Source organism: Hippocampus bargibanti, linkage group LG14 (genome assembly GCF_051943395.1).
Source record: "Hippocampus bargibanti isolate YZ-2025 linkage group LG14, ASM5194339v1, whole genome shotgun sequence".
NCBI classification, from domain to species: Eukaryota; Metazoa; Chordata; class Actinopteri; order Syngnathiformes; family Syngnathidae; genus Hippocampus; species Hippocampus bargibanti.
In genome coordinates, this window is record NC_142747.1 from 2,764,575 (window position 1) to 2,788,513 (window position 23,939).

At 44.1% G+C, this 23,939-nt stretch overlaps 1 protein-coding gene across 5 annotated transcripts in view; it reads left to right on the forward strand.

Annotated features, from left to right (window-relative positions):
* The window catches only part of robo1 (roundabout, axon guidance receptor, homolog 1 (Drosophila)), a 264,298-nt gene that overhangs the window by 52,744 nt on the left and 187,615 nt on the right, over positions 1-23,939 (forward strand). Inside the window, exons 1-2 of one of the 5 annotated variants that reach the window (XM_089013136.1) lie at positions 3,348-3,691; positions 15,414-15,500. In XM_089013136.1, the coding sequence (XP_088869262.1) occupies positions 3,562-3,691; positions 15,414-15,500 (217 nt within the window). In that variant the 5' untranslated portion in view covers positions 3,348-3,561. Of the gene's footprint in view, positions 1-3,347; positions 3,692-15,413; positions 15,501-18,217; positions 18,528-21,632; positions 22,246-23,939 lie in introns of those variants that run through there. The other 4 variants (XM_089013137.1, XM_089013139.1, XM_089013138.1 and 1 more) reach the window with 4 other exon arrangements.

Below are 23,939 nucleotides of genomic sequence, written 5' to 3' on the forward strand. Positions count from 1 at the left end.
GGGCATAGCTGTTTATTGCCCGGGTCTTGTTCTTGCCATTGAGCTGGCTTCTGAGGACTTGCCTCACTCGCTGGAGGTATTTGGTCGTCGCCGCTTTCCTTGTTGCTAGTTCGAGGTTGCCATTGGCCTATGGTATACCAAGGTTCTTGTAGCTGTTTTCAATGTCTGCTATTGTTCCTTCAGGGAGTGAGACCCCTTCAGTGTGGACTACCTTGCCCCTCTTAGTCACCATCCGACTACATTTCTCCAGCCCGAATGACATTCCGATGTCACTGCTGTAGATTCTGGTTGTGTGGATCAGGGAGTCTATGTCCCTTTCGCTCTTAGCATACAGCTTTATGTCATCCATGTAGAGGAGGTGACTGATCGTAGCTCCATTTCTGAGGCGGTATCCATAGCCTGTCTTGGCGATTATCTGGCATACATATATACATATATATATATATATGTATATATATGCATATAGATAGATAGATAGATAGATAGATATAACGTGAACTAAACTTAGACACAAAAAATGAGTGGTTTATAATAAATTAAATGTTTTAGAATGTGCATCCATAAAATAGTCCTATCAAGCTGTTTGGGAGATATTTTAGAAAGACGGACAGGATGTGACATAATGACAGAAAGTCCGAGACATTAAAACAATTATAAGACGGATAGATTGTGACATCATGACAGGAAGTCCGAGATAATAATACAATATGTAAGGAAATAGAAAAGATATTTGAAATGTGTTCATATATCGAATTGTCCTAAACAATTATTACATTAAACTGGCCATTTTTTGTGTAGCTAGGCCTTCCGTGAGATGATTCCCACCACCAAGTTTTCCAAAGCATTTGTCCCATTGCGACCTAATTTGCAATGAAACAATAGCATCGATGAAACAGTTGAATGTCAGTGGCACGATGACAAGCCCCATACTAACGTTAGCATCAATATAATGCACTACTGTGAGGCAGCCGCAAGCAAGCGTGCAAGCTAATGAGCAGTGTGCAGTCTAGCTAGCAGTAACCTTGCGTATGTACTTGGCAAATTGACTTTTATTCTGATAGTTTGGCTGCATTTTTACCAATCACGAGGAACAGAAAACAATTCATATTAATCGATGAGAAGGTTTCTTCAGCCGTCATCTGTACTTTTTTGAAGGTGTCGACGTTTCACTTCTTATCCAAGATGCTTCAGCGAACTAAAGTCTTACTGGTAGTATCGGCCCTAAATATATATCCCTAATGTCCAGACATGGCGGCGCCGGACACAGCTATGATAGGTCCCTACTCTCAGGTTGGGGGGGAGCAGACGACCACTCCCTGCATCCCCACAGATTGGTCCTACATTCCTGACTAACGACTGGCCTGTTTGCCCCACTCCCTCCGGTATCACCTCATCAGCATTACTAATGTTGCCTAACCTGTGTTGCCTAAGCAGGCTATTGTATGAACGATCCAAATTGAACCTCACCCCACCAGACTGGTTTAATGAAGGATTTAGTTGTTTTATGAGAATCGCTTCTTCAAATAAGTACAGATGACGACTGAAGAAACCTTCTCATCGATGGACCACTCCTGTACGACTGAGAGCTTACACAGATGAATTCATATTGATGACTTTTTTTTCTCATTTGTCATTCTCATCCCTGCTTTTATCATGTCACAAGGAGGGTACAGCAAGTGTTGAAGAATGAACGACTCTCTATGTCTTTGTGTTGTCATATTATTGTTTTTTTTGTTTTGTTCTTCTGACTTTTGTTTATGTAGACATTAGTAAGAAATATTGTGCTAAGTCAATTCTCTTTGTCTTTTCTGTAATACCGTACAATAGCTACCTGGCTGGCTAGATATGAGCTATCTATTGGCTTGCTAGCTAGCCTTCTATCTATTTGTCTTACTATTCTAGCCGAGTTACTTCCCGGATGAGTGAACGCTGGTGCGTGTGGCTGCCGCTGCTCACCCACAGAAAAACATCCTGTGACTGTAAAGTGACCTTGAGAGATTTGAAAAGCGCTTAAAAATGAAATGTACAGTGATACCTTGGCTTACGACTTAATTGGTTCCCAGACAGAGTGTGTAAGGCAGAAAGTGTGTATCCCAAAAATTAATTTCCCATAGGAAACCATTAAAATGAGAAGAATCCGTTCCCAGGTCCCCATAAAACATAATTTTCTACTTTCTAATTTTCTAAGCCTTAAAACTACACAAAATATACATGATTTTATGTAATAAATGTTCTATGGTATTATAATTAAAGAAGTAAACTGTACTTTATAATAAAGTCGTTTTATTTACCTTTGTGATGGTCGTTGATGGCTTGATGGAATGGATAGGTTTCTGCATAAAGGGTCTCTGGGTTGCCCAGGAGCTCTGGGTTGTACATCTTGGAAGTTGTGATATTGCAACAGCAACAGATACAAGCAGACACACTAGAAACATCATTAATAGCTGGTTCCCTTGCTTGTATTTTCATTTCAAATTAAACTGATGGCTAGTGCAGATTATTTGTGGAGCCTGATTGATGGGAATGTCAACTTTGCAGTCTATACTCTGCCTTTGGACTATCAAAGTTGAAACGAGTCCTAATTTAAATGTTTTCTATCCATTTTGTCACTCTCTGTCGTCTGCCTGTCTCTTTAATGTTTAAACCACCTCCCCTCACGGTTGCGTTCTTGACCAATCACGTGGCTTTAATCGACGACTGGGGCCGCGGAATAGAGGATCTAAACAAGCCGGCTGCCATTTTCTTTTAGGAGAACTTATTATTATTATTATTATTATTATTATTACTATTATTATTATTATTATTATTATTATTAGAAAGTGAGGCCACGCCTCCTAAAAACCGTCACAAAAACACGTTTTTTTCCGTGACTTTGACGCCCTCTCTCACCCCCCACTCTCCTGCCCCCAGCTCAGGTTCTCTGTGGATACATCTTCACATGGCCTCCGCTCAGAGGCACTGGAAGCATTTCTGACTCTCTGCTGTGTCATGTGTGATGTTCTTTCAGAGCCATTAAGTGAGGGGGCTGGGGGGGGGTAGCTTACTGCCTGCACATTAACAGCCAGTCAGATTCCTCTTAGTGTGTGTGTGTGTGTGTGTGTGTGTGTGTGTGTGTGTGTGTGTGTGTGTGTGTGTGCGTGCGTGTGCGTGTGTGTGTGTGTGTGTGTTGATGCACAGTGACAGGATGAAAATGCATCTGCCGGTGTGAAAGGACTCAGAAGCTGAACGCGTCCGCTGGGTGAGACGCTGGTTCTCAAAGTCAAGGCGGCTTTCTGGTGATTTATTTGTGACGCCTGGGGCGGGCTGGAAAAGAAAGGGGAGACCCACCAGACCCCCCCCCCCCCCCCCACCACCACATGCGCGTTGGCATGCTGGCTGCCTGCTGCCTGAGTGGCGCTCAACTTCCATCATTTTGAAGGACTCTCCAAAGAGAGCCAGAAGCCACGATTGCTTTTTGCGATGGCGCCAATCAGCGAGGAGGACCGCCGCTCCACTCCAAAGACGCCACGGCGGCTTCCGTTGTAGCCCGGCGTTGAGCCGCAGCGGGCGGCGGGCACGGCCATGCGGCCGCCGTCGCCACTGCTTCTGCTGCTGCTGCTGGTAGTCTGGATGTATGGCGGGGGATGCTCGTCGGGGGACTCCTCGGCGGCCAAGTACAAAGGCGGCTGGAGGTGGAAGGGGGACAGGATTCGTGAGTAATCCCACCTTGGCTTTGCTTCCAGGACTTTGGGCTCACGTTGTTGCGTCGTTTTCGATAACACCGATGCTAATGAGCTGTGAGTGGTGCTGAGGTGTTCTGAGTTCATCCCACCGGGAGAATCTCCTCCGTTACCTTGGCTGTGGCGAATGGCGTCCCTCAGCTAGGGTTGCGTTGGTGAATGATGAAATATTCTGCATGGTTTAAAAAAAAAGTCAATATTCTGTGGGTCCTGTAATTTCAGTGACAATGGCACATCGTCTGCCAGCTTTGATGTCACAATGATTATTATTGAACACACAAGGAATTTGTATCATCACTAGTATCATCATCAAAAAGACATGACAAATAAGTTGTTCTATTGACCTTTGTGATGGTCGTTGATGTAGTTGCCTCTTGATATCTGAATGGAATTGCCGTGCTTTAACTCACATTGTCCCCTGCCAGCTGCTTTTAGTTAATCCAAATCAACAGAAGTTTTTCAACCTCTTCTAATGCCTGAGACTGTTGCTTAGACAACACAGAAACACCCTTAGCCAGATGTAGCGATGGTCGACTTAGCATACGTGTACTGGGACGCTAAGTCACACAAACGCGCACGTCGTTGGTGTTTCTCGATGATCTCCTTCTTCTGCTCGACCCTAATTTTCTTTTGTGTTCTTCAGTTTAACATGAGCCTTTGGTGGGGTCTTTTTCGCTCCCATAATAGCAAAAGTACTCCACTCAATAACAAACTACCTCTGTACTCAAAGAAAGAAAAGTAGTCCGCCAGCCACCGTAGCGCTGTGTCGTTTGGTTTGTTCGCCGAAAACTAGTTTGTATGCCAAGATTATATAGTTGCGTATTTATTGTTCGTCAGGCGAAAAGTTCGTGATCTAAAGCATTCGTAAGCTGAGGTATCACTGTATTTCTTTTTTTGGAGGGTGGGACAACTTTTTCCCCTAAACACACACTCTTGTCTTGGCAGTCCATCAGAGTCAAAGATGACATAGCTTCCATCCTTATGTGGGGTATTGGACAGTGGTTATTGGCGCTGGCGGCGATGCCACTGTGGGTGACTATGAAGCCCGATTCTGGAGCCACAAATCCTGCCACATTCAGGACATGTGAGGCTGCCGTGGCGGTACTGAAGCAGCACAAAGGTGTCTTTGCTGGTGCAGCACGATCCTCCTCTGGGTGCGTTTGTCTTCAAGTTGTGTCACCCCATCATGGCATAAGGAACGCCAGAGTGACCTGTTAGCAGGAGCAGACTCGAGATCGCTGGGCTTGATGTTGCATTTCTTTAGAGTCTGTTTAAGCTGGTCTTTGTATCGCAGCTTAGGACCATCAGGCTTCCTATTCGCTGACAAGAGTTGTCCATAAAGCACCTGTCGAAGCAAGCGGCAGCTAGGTCCAACCCACCGGCGTTGCCTCTTTACTAGTATAGCCTCGATACTGGTGGAGGCAGTGCGTTGAAGGATGTCGGTGTGTGGGACATGATCCTTCCAGGTGATGTCAAGGATCCGTTGGAGGCACCTGATGAGGAATGCATCAAGGCGTCTCACATGGTGTCGATAGATGGTCCAGGCTTCTGCGTCATATAGCAGCGTGGACACACACACTGCTTGGTAGACTGCGATTTTTGTTGGAGTTGTTTTCAAACACACAAGTACGCAATCTGCCAAAAGCTTTGGAGGCTTAATTGATGCGGGCCTGGACGTCATCATCAATTTGACAGGAGGGTGTTAGAATGCTGCTGAGGTAGCTGAATTGTTGGACAACCTTCAGGTGTGTGCCACTGATGGTGAACACTGGGGGTGGAGAACTCTCTTTTGCCATGACCTCCGTTTTGGTTACATTGATCATGAGACCGAGTGATCGGTAGATCGAGGACATGTTATCAAGGGCATGTTGTATGGCAGCTGGGCTGTGGGCCAGCAGAGCACAATAATCTGCATACTGTAACTCGTGGATGCCGCTGATCAGGTCGATGAAGGTGATATAGATAGAGGTCCTTGTTTTGTTCCCTGCATTTCTTCTGACCTTGGCGCGCAGCGAAGATCATGTCCAGAGTGCTTCGATCCTTTTTGAAACCGCATTGTGTCTTTGGGAGGATGTCTTCGGTAGTGTGCGATGTAAGACGGAACAGCATTACTTTTGCAAGAATCTTGCCAGCAACAGAAAGTAGGGACATACCACAACTGTTGCCACAGACTGACTTGTCCCCCTTCCTTTTATAAATGGTGACAATGTTGCTGTCTTTCCATTCCTGAGGAAGTGTCCCGTTTTGCCAGATCTTGCAGATGAGGTGGTAAAGCTGCCGTGTCAGGAGATAACCGCCGCTCTTGAAGACCTCAGCTGGAAGTCCATCAGGGCCAGGGCTTTTGTTGTTTTTAAGGCTCTGGATTGCAGAGAGGACCTCTGTGAACTGAGGAGGTTCATCAAGGGAGAGAACTGATGGAAGCTCTGGGAGGGAGTCAAGGACAGATGGGTCCGAAGGGTTTACTTGGTTGAACAGGGAGTCAAAGTGCTCTGCCCAGCGCTCAAGTATTAGCTGTTTGTCCTTCAGTAGTACAGAACCGTCTGCAGATCTAACTGGAACAATGTGTTGTCTTTGTGGGCCATGCAGGGATTTTACAGCATCATAGAAGGCGGGTGTGTCATTGTTGTCTGCACTTGTTTTCCATCATCCTCAGCTGTTTCTGTGTTTCACCACGGATGGCCTTGTAGTGAGAGAGGAGAAGTGGAGAGTGAGGAAGTGTGGCATGGGCTTTACGCTTGGCTTCCAGAAGCTCCTGTATGGCAGCTGAGCTGTTATCGAACCTTGATGACATTTCTGAGTAAAGCCGATGGTCTCAGAGGCAGCTTGATGATTTGTTGTCCTCAATTTTTCCACCTGCTTTCAACATCAAGGTTACTGTTACTGGTGTCCTTGTCCAGGCTGGCATGTCCCTCTGCCAGCTTGTTGCGGTAGCTTGCTGCACATTCTGGGGACTCCACGGCCCTGGAGTTGAGACACCTTTGGGGTTGCTGTTTCTTATGAGGAGGTCGAATTCTCAGCTTGAGCCTGGACTTGATCAGTCGATGATCAGTCCAGCATTCAGCCCCACGCATGGCCCGCATGATGCAGACGTCATATTGGTCTCGTTGCCTTGTGATGATGTAGTCCAGTAAGTGCCAATGTTTGGACCTGCGGTGCATCCATGATTTGATGTACTTCTTTTTCAGCTGAAAGATGGTGTTTGTTACAATCAGCTGATGTTCAGGGCACAGAGTGAGGAGTCGGAGGCCATTGCTGTTTATTTTGCCCGTCCCGTGCCTTCCGAGTACTTGTTTCCAAAGCTTGGCATCGGTACCTACTCGGGCATTGAAGTCACCCATCAGAACAAGTTTATCCGAGGCAGGAATTTTAGATATGGTTGCATCCAGGGACTCGTAGAAGGCATCTTAGATGTATTGTCAGCATCCAAGGTGGGAGCATAGGCAAAAGCAAAGCGACCTTTTACCAGGGGAATACGCCAGGTCATAAGCCGTTCACTGATGCTGAGGGGGGGGGGGGGATTCAGTGATGTTACTGAGTAAGCTGCTTTTCACAGCAAAGCCAAATCCATGGAGTCTTCGCTCATTCTCTGGGAGGCCCTTCCAGAAGAAGGTGTAGCCCTCACCAACTTCTGTGAGTGAATCCTCACTGAGTGCGCCAATCTCGATGTTGTACCTCCTGAAGCCAGGTTCATAGTCATGGGTTTGATTATACAGTAAAGTCTCGTTATATCGATATCGGATATATCGATAGTCCCGGTTATATCGATACTATTTCTATGCACGCACGGAGAAAATTACATGCGCGCAGGGTCGGATATATCGATAGTCCCGGTTATATCGATATTTTTTCGGACTCCCGAGAATATCGATATAACGAGACTTTACTGTATTTCGATCCGATTTGTTGGACTCCGCTTACGCCTACCCCCGGGTGCAGATTTGGGATCACTCTTTTTCTGGCCTCTACCCTCCGACCTATTCAGCTGGGGTGACGCTGCCAGGAGTACAAGACTCCAGCCGACATAGCTCTCGGGGTGATGGAGACGCGCAAAGTGCCTCACCACGATAAGGTGGTGATCCCAGTTGAGGCACTAAACACACACACACACACACACACACACACACGCAAACACACACACACGCAAACACACACACACACACACACACACACACACACACACACACACACACACACAAACACACACACACACACACACACACACACACACACACACACACACACACACACACACACACACACACAGAAAGAGAGCAGCGTGTCCCGCATCCGAACTCGGCGTCAACATAGACTTCAAGTGATCCTCTGATCGGCTAGAAGGCAGTAGCGATATTGGCTTCGCTAGCTAGCTCGATCGCTTGCTTGCTCGCTAGCTAGCTCGATAGCTAGTTATCTCTCTAGCTAGCTAGCTCGATCGCTAGTTAGTTTGATTGCTCGCTATCTTGCTAGCTAGATGGCTCGATATATGAGCATGACACATGACATGCTTGATTTGCTTTCGCGGGCCAAGTAAAATGATGTGGCGGGTCAGATTTGGCCCGTAGGCCTTGACTTGGACACCTGTGGCTTAAAGCATTGATGCGAATGAACTGCCAGCCGAATCTCGGCAACTTTGGCGGGACATGCAAATGGAGTCCAGACGCTGTCCCGAAAGCGGCGGGAAGGCCAAAAACGCGGCGAGCTCCAAGACGCCAAAAATGCTTTGCGCCGCTTTCAGGAAAGCTCGTTGACCGCAATGGATGATGTCAGCGGTGGGGAGCACTTTTGGTCCTTTGCCCCCCCCCACCCCCAGTTTAACAAGCTGCAAATGGATACAGTGACACGATCTGTAGACGACATTTTTTCAACAGCCTGAAAATAAGGCGAATAAGGAGAATCGTCACATGTGAGGCATTGTGGTTGCGAGCCAGCATATGGCGCCGCCATTTTTGGCTCTTTTCTGTTCCAAACATGGCATGGAAGAGTTTAGCGCTCGGGCTTGTCACCTTTTTGATCTCTACCATTCATTTTCTTTGCTAGTCACAATGTGAATATTTCATTGAAGATCACATGTCGTGCTATCTAATCTCGTCATGTGATTAAAGTCACTATTTTTCACACGTCCTTTTGCACCAAAAGCAAAATGACATTTTGCATCAGTCATTTGATATGGTTGGGCAGCATTCCAAAGCTGTTTCCATGGATATTGGATTGGATTTGCCTTTATTAGTCTCGCAGTGGAGAAATTTACATTTCACAGCAGCAAAGTTATGAAAGAAATGAAAGTAGAAAAAGCAAAACACAGGAGCTGCTGGAGAGGCAGCCACTCTCGCGGCGCCGTCTTAAAGTCAAAAGAACAAAAAAAAAAAAAAAACTAAATAACAAATAACATGACAACACAAAAACACAGAGAGTCATTCATTCTTAAGCACTTTCTGTTCCCTCTTTGTAACATAAAACCCTCTTTGTTAAGTATTGCATGAATTTGCTATCTATTTGCTGTCCATTATCTGACGATCTGGCTAGCTGGATATCTAGCTATATAGCTGGCTATCTAGTTGGCTATCTAGCTGGCTGTCTACCAGCTACGCAGCCGGCTACCTGGTTAGCCATCTATTTGCGCTCTATTTGCTGGCTATTTAGCTGTCTAGCTGGCTATCTAGTGGACTATCTAGCTGGCTATCGAGTTGGCTATCTAACTGGCTACCTAGTTAGCTAGCTATTTGATGTCTATTAGCTATCTCTCTCGCTGGCTGGCTGCCTAGCTAGCTATCTGTTTGTTGTCTATTAGCTATCTTGCTGGATATCTAGCTATCTGGCTGGCTATCTAGCTGGCTACATAGCTGGGTACTCAGCTAGCATTCTATTTGCTGTCTATTAGCTATCTGGTTGGCTAGCTGGCTATCTAGCTAGCTATCTATTAGTAATGTAAATTTCTCCACTGCGAGACTAATAAAGGCAAATCCAATCCAATCCAATCTAGCTAGCTAGATATCTATTGGCGATGAATTAGCTAGTTAGTTAGCTTTCTATCTATTGGAGTTATTCTGGGTTGAGTGAAAGCTGGCGCGTGTGGCGGCCGCTGCTCACCCACAGAAAAAAAAAACATATCCCGTGACTGTATAGTGACCTTGAGAATTTTGACAGGCTTATAAATCAAATGTATTATTATTATCCATCCATCCATTTTCCGTACCGCTTATTCCTCATTAGGCTGGAGCCTATCTCAGCTGTCTTCGGGCACAAGGCGGGGACACCCTGAATTGGTTGCCAGTCAATCGCAGGGCACACAAAGACGAACAACATTCACTCTCACACTCACACCTAGGGACAATTTGGAGTGGTCAATTTTCCTGCCATGCATGTTTTTGGAGTGTGGGAGGAAACCGGAAGAGCCAGAGAAACCCACGCGGGTCTGCACTGTGAAGCCGGTGTGCTAACCACTCGACTACCGGGACACTGAAATGTATTGTTATTATTATGATTATTATTATTATTATTATTATTATTATTATTATTATTATTATTATTATTATTATTATTATTGAAGCTTGCAATTGCGTCTTTGTCCATTTTTTTAAGCGCCAAAAGTGCAACAGTGGAGCGCAAATCCGGTCGTCTTGTGGCATCAAGTCGCTCCCCGAGCGCTTTCAAGCCACCGAAACCGGCAAGTTACGGCATAAGAGTGCAAAGAAATCCAGTCCAGATGACATGAAGGCGCTTCACATTAGCTCCAGATGTGCCCTAAATCCTCTGCAAGGCACAACTTTGAATTCAGCTAATCAAGTTTGAGCAACTGAATTAAAAAAAAGTTGTTATTTGCTTTTATTTTTGACGTTATTTGGTCAGCTCGGGACACGCTCCCCCCCGAGATCAAAGAACCAGAGTGGCTGGAATCACTTCGACTTTGCTTCGGCGAAACAAAGCCCCATTTCTGGGGTCATTGATTGAGGTTGGCCGCAAAAACCAACCAAGAAAAAAGCCCCCCAGGGGGTGCTTGATTTTCCAAAGCTTAATTAAAAGATTTTCCAAAGCTTTTAATTAGCATCGTCGGCTTTGATGATGAAAGACGCCTTTGACAAATGTGTTTGTCTTCCTCACGCCATTGCCGGATGAGGTTTGTTATAAAGGACAACCAACGTCACTTTTTTTGGTTTTTTCACTGACATCAGAAAAACGTTTTACAGCATCTAAAATACCCAAAACACGCAGTATGATATTTTTTGTAAAATGCAAAACACCAATAAAAATGACTTAAAGTGTCCAAAATCTGCAAAAAAAATGAGCTGTGAATTGGCCATTTTCAGAAAGTCCCGCCCCCAGTTGGTGACGTCACGCCAAGACGTCTTGCATTGCTAGTGAATCAAAACAGTGGCTTCAGATTTGGAGAATATGCTTTTTTGTTACACATCCAGTTATGAATATGATTCAAATAGTTCTGAAGAGGAAAGCATACATGTTTGCAATCGATTAAAGAATTTATTTGTGCCATTTTGAGGCAACATTAGGGGGAAATCTCTCACACAAAAAAAGAGGCACAAAATGGTGACCTCTTGTAGCCACCTCCGTTACCACAGGCTGATAAATTCCTTGTATGGCACTTGGACGCCCTTTTCTGTCCTTCTGGCGGCTTTTGGGTGCAACACGAGGTCCCCAGACCAAACAAGTACAGCAAAATACATTGACGTGATGGAAGGACCGCTACAATGCGTCTTTTTTACGATCATGGGGCGGTCCTTTAGTGACGTCACGTACGGACTCGTCACCAACTCAAAAACAAGACTTCCTGAATATTCAGCACGAGTCTTAAAACGGAAAATATAGCCATATGCGGTGGAATCTTTGTCAAATACGCTCAGTAGAAGTCATTTGAAGCCATTTTACAAATTATGGACACAACTTGTCCGGAGACGTCGGTTGTCCTTTAAGCGCCGTCAGACGACCCTGGAGGCCGTTTTGCTGACCTCCACCTCACCATCTCGCAGTGACGAGCCGTGCATTTGACACTTTGACCTTCACTAGTGCTATGTCTGAAACAGTCCAAGCCGTCCTATCTATTTGGTGGCTAGACAACTTTGACGACAGCTACAGCTACGACTGCGACTCATCTAAAAAGTGTGCTGTGATTGACAACAAGTCTACTAGAGGGTAGCGTTAGCCAGGAAATAAGGCCTGCAAGAAGGCCTTGGTATCCCTAACTTCAAATCGGACTAAAGCAACAATTTGATCGACACTTATTTGATAGTATAGGGCCTGCAGAACTGATAGTAGATTTCTGACCCAGGTAACAAATGACAGCCAAATTCTGATTGGTTCAATGCTTCAATACGAAAACACACAACAGCTGGCGCTAAGTTGCTCAAGTCCCCGCCAGTCATAGTCAACGTCAGACTCCAATTTGGAGTTTTGTTGGCATTTGTCAAAGCGACAATGTTATGTAGCGGCCATTCAAATGCAGCGCTGGATGCTGGCCAAACGCGAGAAGCCATTTCTGCACTGCAAAGCTTGGCGGCATGTAGAATCATGTCAAGAACAAAAAAGAAGAAATATTGAGCGTCATAAACACGCGAGGGCCGGTAGACTCCATACCGTCGTCTTGTTAATGTGAAACATCCAATGAATAATTGAAGCAGGAACGTAAAAACCGACATTTCATCAATGTTGGCGAGAAGCCGACACCTTTGATGAATAAATTGTGTCAATGGAATAGTTAGTTTTGAACCACATGATTCAAATTGACCCGCCTCTGTTTCTTTTTTTGAAGAAACAGAGACGCGCTTTTGGATGAAAAATCTTTGCTCTTTTTATCGTCGCAGTTATTTTGAATCGGCTTGCAAATGAGGGTGAGGCTTCGGTTTTTGAGTCGGTTTTACCGAGAGAGGAAATCGCAGCTCGGGAATCGCGGCTCGGAAATCACAGCTCGGAAATCGTGGATCGAAAATCGCGGGTGGGAAATCACGGCTGGGAAATCACGGCTGGGAAATCGCGGGTGGGAAATCGCGGGTGGGAAATCACGGCTGGGAAATCACGGCTGGGAAATCGCGGCTGGGAAATCGCGGCTGGGCAATCGCGGCTCAGAAATCGCGGCTGGGCAATCGCGGCTCAGAAATCGCGGCTTGGAAATCGCGGCTCGGAAATCACGGCTCGGAAATCACGGCTCGGAAATTGCGGCTCGGAAATAGCGGCTTGGAAATCGCGGCTCGGAAATCGCGGCTCGGAAATGGCGGCTCAGAAATCGCGGCTCAGAAATCTCAACCACAGCAAGCCGAGGTTTCAAACGAAGCTTCGTGTTTCAAAATTGGCGTCAAGCGAGGCTTCTTTCCAACATTGGCTTGAAACGAAGCTTCGCGTATCAAAGTTGGCTTCAATAGAAGCTTCGTGTTTCCGAGCCAGGCCTTGATTTCCAAATTCGTGTCGTGGTTTCCCATTCGGCTTTCGTACGTCTTACATTGTGGTTGCTTGCGGGAAAGGAGGCTTTCAAAAGACTCTTTCACACCAAGGGGTAGGGTTTCAAACGAGGGTGTGATGTTTGAATCCATCTTTTTCGGTTTGGAGCTTCCGTGAGGGTTTCAAAATTGGGATTTCAACGCGGGGAAATGAATTTGTCAACTGCTTGCGGGAAAGGAGGCTTTCAAAAGACTCTTTGACGCCAAGGGGTAGGGTTTCAAACGAGGGTGTGCCGTTTGAATCCATCTTTTTCGGTGTGGAGCTTCCGTGAGGGTTTCAAAATTGAGATTTCAACGCAGGGAAATGAATTTGTTACTTTGTAACTGCAGCCGTGTCTTTGTGTTAATTTCGTCGTCGAGCACATGGAAGAAAGTCATCTTGTCTATGGCTTCAATTCGGGACCGTCTCCTTGACAACTGAGTACATTGGGAGAGGGAAGGCGGAAAAAAAAACACTTTTTCATGAATGTATTTATTTTTGGTGTTGTAAGACAGATGAGAGGGTAGTTGGGCTTCAAGGATCATGTCACAAAGACGTTGCAGCACTCTTGTTCTATTTTGGGTTTTGACAAGTGCCAAAACAAAGCCCGTCTGTGTTGCGTTCCGCCAGTCGGGCTGCCGATGCTGCTGCTGCTTTTGTGTCATATTTCATCGCCATTTCCAATGTGCGCCTGCCGCTCGCGTCCTCGGGCGTCTTTTGTGTGTTTGCAAAAAGCTGAAAAAACAATTTGGAATGAGTAAGAAGGATCCTGGACCAAATACAGTGATACCTCAGTTTACAAACTTAATTGGTTCTCAGAAATTGTGTGTAAGGTGAAAAGTTTGTCTTCCAAACATTTAGTTCCCATAAGAAATCATTAAAATGAGAATAATTCATTCCCACGTCCCCATAAAACATACATTTCTACGAAATAAGCTTTAAAACTAGACAAGGTAGACCTTATTTTATGTATAATAAATGTGCTATTGTATTGTAATTAAATAAACTGTACTGTATAATAAATTTATTTATTTACTGTTGTGATGGTAGTTGATGTCGTTGCCTCTTGATGATATCCGAGTGAAGTTGTTGTGCTTTCTCGGCGATGATACCCTCATTCACACGGTCCCTTGCTAGCTGCTTTTCGTGAATCCAAATCAACAGAAGTTTCAATGCCTCTTCTATTGCCTAAGACCGTTGCTTAGACAACACAGAAACATCATTAGCCACACGTAGCAATGGTTGACTTAGCGTACTGGTACTGGGACGCTAAATCACACAAACGCCCACCTCGTTAGTGTTTTTCTATGATCTCCTTCTTCTGCCCGACCGTCCTTTTCTTTTGTGTGCTCTTTGGCTTTACACTAGCCTGTGGTGGGGTCTTTTTCTCTCCCATAATAGCAAAAGTACTCCACTCGATAGCACACCATGTCTGCACTCAAAGGGGGTGTGGAAAACTAGTCCGCCAGCCACCGTGGCGCTGTGTGGTTTGGTTCATCCACCGAAAACTAGTTTGTATGCCAAGATTATATTCTTGCGAATTTAATGTTCGTAAGGCGAAAAGTTCTTTCGTTAAAACGTTCGTAAGCCGAGGTCAGCAGAGAAGGCCTTCCCGCAGACTATGATACTCCGCCCCCAACCCACCCCTACCCCTAAAGCCCCTCGCCGGGTCCCCAAACAGAAGGAGAGTGAATCTCCGCCCCCGGTAGTCACATGGGAGTGCCCCCCCCCCCCGAAATTGCCCGTCCGGCCGTTGTCTCGCAGAAGTCAAGCCCGACCTCACCCAGGAGGCAAATACTCGGGACAGATTGACACTGGGTGGGGTGCAAAAGGCCAATAGCAAGGGGGCGGAGTGGGGGGAGGGGTGCGTCGGATCCTACGGTCCCCCGAAATGAACCCGTCGTGACCCACAAAGAGATTTGGCTCGGCCGCTAGGATTGGTCCCGCCTTCCCAAGCTGTCTGTCACTCACACAAACCACCACTAATTAGCAATTAATGGCGGACGCATCATTGGATTTGCATTGGGGGGGCTTGTCAATCATTCAGAGTGTCAGTGGGCCCCCCTCAGTCCCCTTTAGTGTGGGCTACAACTACTTCTTGATAGACTGGACCGCCGTCACACTCACTTTGGCGTCAAGCCGCCAGGATGGCAAATCGTCAAGGGTGGGGGCTATGTTTGCTGTGGGCCTGCGTGGAAACGGCGGCGGGCGGCGGGTACCCCGCGGAAGCGGCGTCCGGCTTTTCAGTCCCTGTGGTGTTATTGTTGACAGAGGCCGGGGTGGCGCAGGACAGACTGAGCGAGCCCACGATGGCCCCCACCGACGGACGCGGCCAAGACAACTCGTTGGGCTACACAGGTACCGGATGCCGTGCTTTCCCGTCCGGCGTGCTCGTTTCGGGCTTTCGGTTGTTGCATGTCGGCGCAATTTCAAAGTCAGATTTGAGATCTGCCTTCAAGCTAGTGATACTATAACTGGATAGTGACTAGCCAATTACGTGACGAGACAAAAATAATTTGCCAAAACTCAAAAGTTTCCAGGGCCTTCAAAGAGGCCTTGAGTGGCCGACTCAAATTCTGATTGGTTAAAGTAACAACAGTTTGATCGTCACTTATTTAATCCTCTAGGGCCTGCAGAACTGATTGTGAAGGCGTCCAGGTCCATTTCTGACCTTGGTAATAAATGATGGCTGAAATCTGATTGGTTAAATGCTTTAATACGAAAATCTATGAAAGGAATCTGAAAGATTATTTGAAATTAATTCATAAGAATTCACGGGCAAAATCCAACTAACATTAGTCTATGATTCTGATATTTTTACGCCAGCAGAGAAGGCCTTGAAGGCCCTCATTGCCCACCCATGATAAGAGAGCCTTTAGTTTAATACAGTAAAGTCTCGTTATATCGATATCGGATATATGGATAGTCCTGGTTATATCGATACTATTTCTATGCACGCACGGAGAAAATTACATGCAAACAGGGTCGGATATATCGATAGTCCCGGTTATATCGATATTTTTTCGGACTCCCTTGAATATCGATATAACGAGACTTTACTGTAGTTCCAAAATGGGGACATTTTCAAATTCTACTCAGTTTTTGAGGCCCTTTGGGTCTTTTTTTTAGGGGGGGGGGCATTGCTGTTTTGCCACATCAATATTTTCTTTGCTCCACATCGACTTTATTGATTCACTCTAAGCGTGGTTGACGACGGACGACATGCAAATATCACAGAGCCATCGTCAGGGTGCATTTGTAACGTCAAAAGGTGACCACCTCACCCCAGCCCGATTTTTCCTTCAGGTGTTCGGTGAAGGCCGCTTGGGCTTGCAACCGGAGATGATTTGTGGCCTCATTTAACGACGGCGCTGGCCCAGAGAAATACAATCTAGCTTTTGCCAAGGTCGTCCGCCTTCTCCTCGCCATCACTAATGAGTGGGAGCCTCGCCGTCGAACACTCCCCGTCCCCCACGCCACCGCCATACTAGACCGATGCAAAAGGGGAGGCGACGTCAAGGCCACGCGTGTAAATCACGCGCGTTCTAATGGCGAGTTGTCCACGGAAACGCCTTGGTGGGTGTTCGGGTGGGGGTTGGGTGGCGGGTGTTGGACAGAGCGAACTTGTTGCCGGCGGAGGTTGGCAGCAAGATAGCAAATCCCCCAAGGTGCTTTGGAGCTGATAAGCGGCAAGTCAAAGGAATTGTCTTTCAGTGGTCATTTGGAAGCTTGTGCAGGTGGGGATGCAGCGGGTGTTCCTCCCAGAGCCCCCCTAACGGTTTTGACCGTCGGGCCATTTTTTCCCGCTTCCAAATACCTCAGTTTACGAACTTAATTGTTTCCCAGAAAGTGTGTGTAAGGCGAAAAGTTCATCTTCCAAACATTTATTTCCCATAAGAAACCATTAAAATGATAATAATCCGTTCCCAGGTCCCCATAAAACATCAGAATCAGAATCAGAATCAGAATCATCTTTATTGCCAAGTATGTAGGACACACAAGGAATTTGTTTCCGGTAGAACACGCTGCACTAGTATCGTTGTCAAAAAAAAAAAACTGCTAAGTGGCACTATACAGTTCCATTTTGGCTACTGTTGAAAAACATAACTTTGATGATCTTCTTTTGCACTACCGTAATTTTCTTTTGAGTCCTCTTCAGCTTAATACTAGCCTGTGGTGGGGTCTTTTTCGGTCCAATAATAGCAAAAGTACTCCACTCGATAACAAACCACATCTGCACTCAAAGGAAGAGGGTGATGAAAACTAGTCCGCCAGCCACTGTGGCGCTGTTCGACCGTGGCTCCATGTGGTTTGGTTCGTTTGCCGAAAACAAGATTATATTCTCGCGAATTTAATGTTCGTAAGGCGAAAGGTTCGTGAGCTAAAGTGTTCGTAAACTAAGGTATCACTTTACTCGCTTTCAAATACGCCTCAACTCAAATCACTGTTCGTGAAGCTTTGCGAGGTTTGGAAGTTTAAAGCGAGTCCATGTGCTTTTTTCATGACAGAAGAGGACCTGCGACAAGAGATTCTTTTTTTTGGGGGGTGGAGGGTGCATTTGGGTATTTTTTTATTTTTTTGGCCATCACAAAATGGAGCTGCCATATGCTTGGCTCACTCCCCCAAAAATGTTTTTCTGCTGCACCTTCATGTTGCAATGTGTTTCATAATCCCCCCCTCCACCCCCACCTGCTCCCTCCAATGTCTTCAACTTCTATTTGCTTGTGTTGGAACAAGAGCATCTTTGTTGTGTTGCTTTTTTGTTGCCCCGTTTGAGCAAGAACACTGATGAAAGCCATTCAATGGTTTCAAGGAATCCTTTTTCTTCAGTCCCGACGCGGGTGAATGGCAGGTCAGCATGGAAGCTAACAGGACCCCCCCCCACTTACCCCGTTCCGTGTATTACATATAGAAGCATCCCAAGAAAAGATGACCCCCCCCCAAAAAAAAAAAAAAAAAAAAAAAAAAAAACAACAACAACAACCAAAAGGACTGTTACGGCACATGAAAAGGCCTCATTGAGGGATCGGATGAGGAGATTTAAAATGAGGGCGGGGGAGCGCCGAGTCCGTCATCGGCCGTTGAATTTAGGGAATTACTTTGTCGGGCCAGACCACCGCGGTTTGCGGATGGATGCTGGACAGTCTCTGGGACGGTTTGTGATATCGGCTAAGATGGCACTAATGTGCATGTAGATGAACATCATGCGGATTATACTGTTGCTATTAGCCACGCTGGTTATGCCGGGGGTCCCCGGAGAAAAGCACCGCGGGGGTCTTCATCGCTCCTCCACTTTATACAAGTGCAAACGGCTCATCGGTAACTCTGGGCTGTATCGTGCTTCCTCCCGACGTTCCGACGGGAACGCGCCAGGATGTCGTCACCGTAAGTGGCAAGCATTGACTTTGGATTTCACCAGCCGCGGAAGCCGCTAATATTCAAATAACTTCTTCACCATATTCGAATGTATGGCATCAGTCACGGTTCTGCTGGCCCTTTTTTTAGTAAACCTAATTTTTCAAAGTTTTTTTTGTTTATTTATGTGTGTATTTATTATTTATTTTAATTGATTTTATTTATTTATTGTTTTTGATTTTAGGATCTGCATTTATTTATTTATTTATGTATTTGTTTATTTCTTTATTTATTATTCATTCATTCATTTATATTATTTATTTATCCTTTTGGAGACATGATTATGAAATATTTTTATCTATGGATGTAATAATAATACATTTAAATTCTATGCGTCTTTCAAAACTCTCAAGGATGCACAGTCACAGTTTTTTTCTGCGAGTGAGCAGTATATTTGTTTATCTATTTTTTTAATTTATATATGTATTTCTCATCTTAATAGATTATGTTGATTTATTCTTTTTATGATTTTTAGAATTTTTATTTCATGTATATATATATATATATATATATATTTTTTTTTAATATTTATTCATCCTTTTGGAGACATGATTAGGAATTATTTGTCTCTGTTTTATTTCTGTATGTATGTATTTGTTTATCTATTTATTTGTTTGTTTATGCATGTATTTCTTATTAATTTTAATAGATTATATTTATTTATTGATGATTTTTACGGGTTTTATTTATTTATTTATTTATTTTATTTATTTTATTTATCCTTTCGGAGACATGATTAGGAATTATTTTAATCTGTTTTATTTCTGTATGTATGTATGTATTTGTTTACCTTTGTATTTCTTTGTTTATTTGTGTGTATTTTTTATTTATTTTAACAGATAATATTTATTTTTTTTAGGATTTTTATTTATTTATTCATTTATCCATTCGGAGACATGATTAGGAATTATTTTTGTTTTATTTCTGTATGTATCTATTTGTTTATCGATGCATTTGTTTAATTATGCATGTATTTTTCCAGATCAGATCAGATCAGAAAACGGTTATTCGTCCCACAATAGGGAAATTTGCAGTCCACAACAGCAATTTGAAAGGGGATTGGGGGTGGGGAGTGGGGGTGAAACGATAGAAAACAAGATATTCTAAGCATAGCGAAGCAAAAATGTCAACTGTATACTGTAAATGTGCAAAGCCGTTTAATAAAAAAACTGTACATAGTGCAACTATCAACAAAGGCATATTGATACTGTATTGCATCAACCCATATTTACAGTACAAGTGTCCAGTTTTTTTCGACATGTGATTATTGAGAATCTTATTTATTTTAATATATTCTATTTATTTATTTATTTATTTGCGATTTTTATGATTATGTATGTATGTATGTATGTATGTATGTATGTATGTATGTATGTATGTATGTATTTATTTGGAAACAAGTGGTTTCCTGTGATGGCAGTTCTGGAAAGCGTCGCTAGAGGTCGCTGCGTGGTCACAAATGTGTAGCTGCAAACGAGAGCTGTTTTTGCCCCCAGTGATGGAGCAAGGGAGGAGGAAACTGAGTTATTCTGTTTCATGCCAGTCATAACTTTTCCCCCCACGCTTTCACGCCTAGATCATCTTTTAATACGTCGCTATGAACTATTCATAAGATGGGTGAACAGGGGGGGTGGTGGCTTATGTTTAAAGTTATTTTTTTCTTCATCAAAAGTGCTACAGAAATAACAGACCGGAGGATAGACTTTTTTAATACGTACAAGTCACGTCATATTTAATACTCAGATGCTCATTCTTAACCCACACTTGGATTGGATTGGATATGCCTTTATTAGTCTCACAGTGGAGAAATTTACATTTCACAGCAGTAAAGTGATGAAAGGAATGAGAGTAGAAAAACAAAATACATGAGCTGCTGGAAAAGCAGCCACTCCTGCGGCGCCGTGTTGAAGTCAAAAGAACAAAAAAAAACTAAATAACAAATAATATGACAGCATAGAGACAATATGACAAAACAAAGACACAGAGAGACATGAATTCTTCAGGACTTGCTGTACCCTCTTTGTGACGACATGAAGCAGTTCTAGATGAAAGAGGAGAGGATCAAAGCGTCTTTCCACCAGTGGATCAGGGACATCATGGACTTGTTCTTTCATTTAAATGATGAGACCTTGTGGGTGGAAGAAAAACATCACTTTGTTGGATTTTCAATTGTTAGATGGATTTATTCATGCTTTCCACTCCGCTAATTTTCCTTGTTTGAGTACATTTGGGAACTATGAAAGTAAGAGGAAAGGAAGGGATAGAAAAACAAAGTTCGAGATGAAAGAGGAGAGGATCAAAGCCTGCTTTTTTCACCAGTGATCAGAGACGTCATGGTGAAATGTGCATGTCTGCTACAAGCTAAATGCTGAAAGCAAAAACAAAGCTGCAGCGTCCATTGACCAAAAGAGATTGTCTCACATCTCCTGTCCCACGTCAATCTGCTTCAATTCCAAGATGCGACCGTTCCAAAACCACATTGTCATATTATTATTTTTTGTTCTTTTGACTTCAAGGTGTCTACTTCTTTCAATCCTTTCATATTACTTTCATAACTTTGCTGCTGTGAAATGTCAATTTCTCCACTGCGAGACTAGTAATGACTAATCCAATCCAATACTCATTGTTGCTCTGTGCCATATCTATCTATCTATCTATCTATCTATCTATCTATCTATCTATCTATCTATCTATCTATCTATCTATCTATCTATCTATCTATCTATCTATCTATCTATCTATCTATCTGAAATATGACTGGAAATATTAATACCCCGTAGAGCGCAAACATTGCACATTGAGGGTAATTCCAAAAAAACAGCAGTTTATGGTTTAGTCCCAGCGGCACCGCCATTTTGGGAAAAACATCCACAAATCAGCCCGATAAAAAAACGACACCTTAACTTTTGTGTACGTTTCCAGATGGGAAATGGTTTCGTTTCCACATTGGGAAACATCTCCGTGAAGCAGGGGAGGAGGGGGAGAAGGGGGAGGAGGAGGACGGCGAAAAGGAGGATTGGGGGCGTTCGTGTGCGTTCGCGTGTGTGCTTGTGTGTGTGTTCATGGACGAGCCATTGCTGCTTTTCCCCTGAATAGTCAAGCAGCGTCCCGGGTTTACTGCTGCCGCTGCTGCTGCTGCTCTCGTCCCAAGCTTCGGGATGTAAAAAGAAAAGCCCCCTAAAAATTGGAATGGAAAAGTTGCGGTGACAGCCTTGGATTTCCACCTACTTTTTGTGTGTCTGTGCGCGTTCGCGTGTTGCTTGTGGAGACGCGGAAGGGACGACGGCTGTGCCTCGGAAAGTTGCCCCAACTCCGGTGACGCGACGTCCGATCGGAATAATGTGATTTGACAGGAACCGAGTGATCGTCTTTCTTTTCATTTTCTTCGTTTTTTTGGTCCCCCTTTGTTGTTGCTGCTTCCGCCTCTCTGCCAAATGCTTTGAATGAAGTTTGACGCGGCGGCGGCGACCTCGGGATGCTTCAACTCGCCGGACACTTTTTTGCTTCGATTCAACGCGTTTCTCTGCAAGAGGACGTCGTGCATTGACGGGCCGTACACCCCCGTTGCCCCCCTCCCCATTTGGAATTATTTGGGATTACTTGTGTAAAGGCACCGAGAGGCGTTGAATGATGACTTCAACTTGTAGCGGATTTGTGTTGCTCATAGGAATTGTCCATGTGTGCTCAGGTGAGTGCAAGCAAGGAGGAAAAGTCACAAATTCACACAGCAATCGCGACCGTGACATCTTGTTTCTAAGTCACTACATCACCAGTGTAGTTAGTGGTCACCAATGCCGATGTGTGTGTGTGTGTGTGTGTGTGTGTGTGTGTGTGTGTGTGTGTGTGTGTGTGTGTGTGTGTGTGTGTGTGTGTGTGTGTGTGTGTGACACGACACGACAAAACGTCCAGTTCCAGGGTTAATGTCATTGTCATTTGAATTCCAGGACACACAGAATATTGAGTTTTAGGACTACATCAACATTCAATGCAGTGTAAGAAATCTTAGACACTCTTCTTTTATCATAAAAAAGAATTAATTCCTAAATTATATGGGTCTGGAGTTATCTGATCTTGAAATGGAGCGGCTGTAATAATAATAATAATAATAATAATAATAATAATAATAATAATAATAATACATTTAATTTCTAAGCGCCTTTCAAATTCTCAAGGACACTTTACAGTAATTTTTTTTGCGCAGGTGAGCTGCGGCAGCAATTTGCGCCAACGTTCACTCTACCCGGAAGTAACACAGCAGCAAAGTTATGAAAGGAAGAGGAAAGAAAAGAAAGGAAACAAAAAAACTAAATACCAAATAATATGACAACACAAAGACACAGAGTCATTCATTCTTCAGCACTTGCTGTACCCTCGCTGTGACATGAAGCATATTGATTTATATTGCGCTGTAACAACAGCTGAAGCTGTTACAAAGCGCGAACGTGGAAGAAAAGGAAATGCTGCTTCCTTGTGGTAAAAAAAAAAACATTGCTAGCGGCCATGACCAGCGCTTTATCGGCATCCAAACAAGAAAAAACAAAATGCAAACATATTTGGGAATTGCACTGGATGTCATATTTTCATTTGTTCATTCATGGATTTTGTTTTTCTACTTCTTCCTTTCCTCTTCCTGTTATAACTTTGCTGCTGTGAAATGTAAATTTCTCCACTGTGAGACAAATAAAGGCTAATCCAATCCAATCCATTTCCCGAATCAATTCGTGAATGGCAGTGAGTGAGTAAAAGAAGCGAATGTTCGAACGTACCTTGACCTTTTTATGCTCACCTTTGAGGCGATCTGCAGGTCAGAGGTCAATCACCGTGACTCGAATGAGGCGTGCAAGCTGTGTAAAAAATTGGGGAGGGGGGGTGATTTGTGTTTGAAGTACAATTATTATTCCTTGAGTAAGGTACCAAATCATAGTTTTGACTTGTATTGAATATAACTTTTGGGTCAAAAAAAAACAATAACAGGAATGGTTTATTATTTTTTTTCCTGGTGGATAATTGCATTAGAATGAATTCTTCAATGTTCATTTCCCGCTTCCGCACCAAATTTGCCCCATTTTATTTTCACTGATTTGTCTCGCAAGCCATCATTTTTCACCATTATTGTTTTTCCGGACAAAAAGATGTAAAATGCTTATTTTTTTGTCCATTATCCTACCAAATTAAATGACTTGCATACTTGACTCGAACATAAAAAAATACCTATCTAGCTATCAGGCTATCTAGCTATCTTGCTATTGAGCTATCTAGCTATCTATCTCTCTAGCTATCTAGTTATCTATATAGTTATCCAGTTATCTAGCTATCTAGCTACCTAGCTATCTATCTAGTTATCTAGCTATCTAGCTCCTTAGCTACACACCTAGCTAGCTA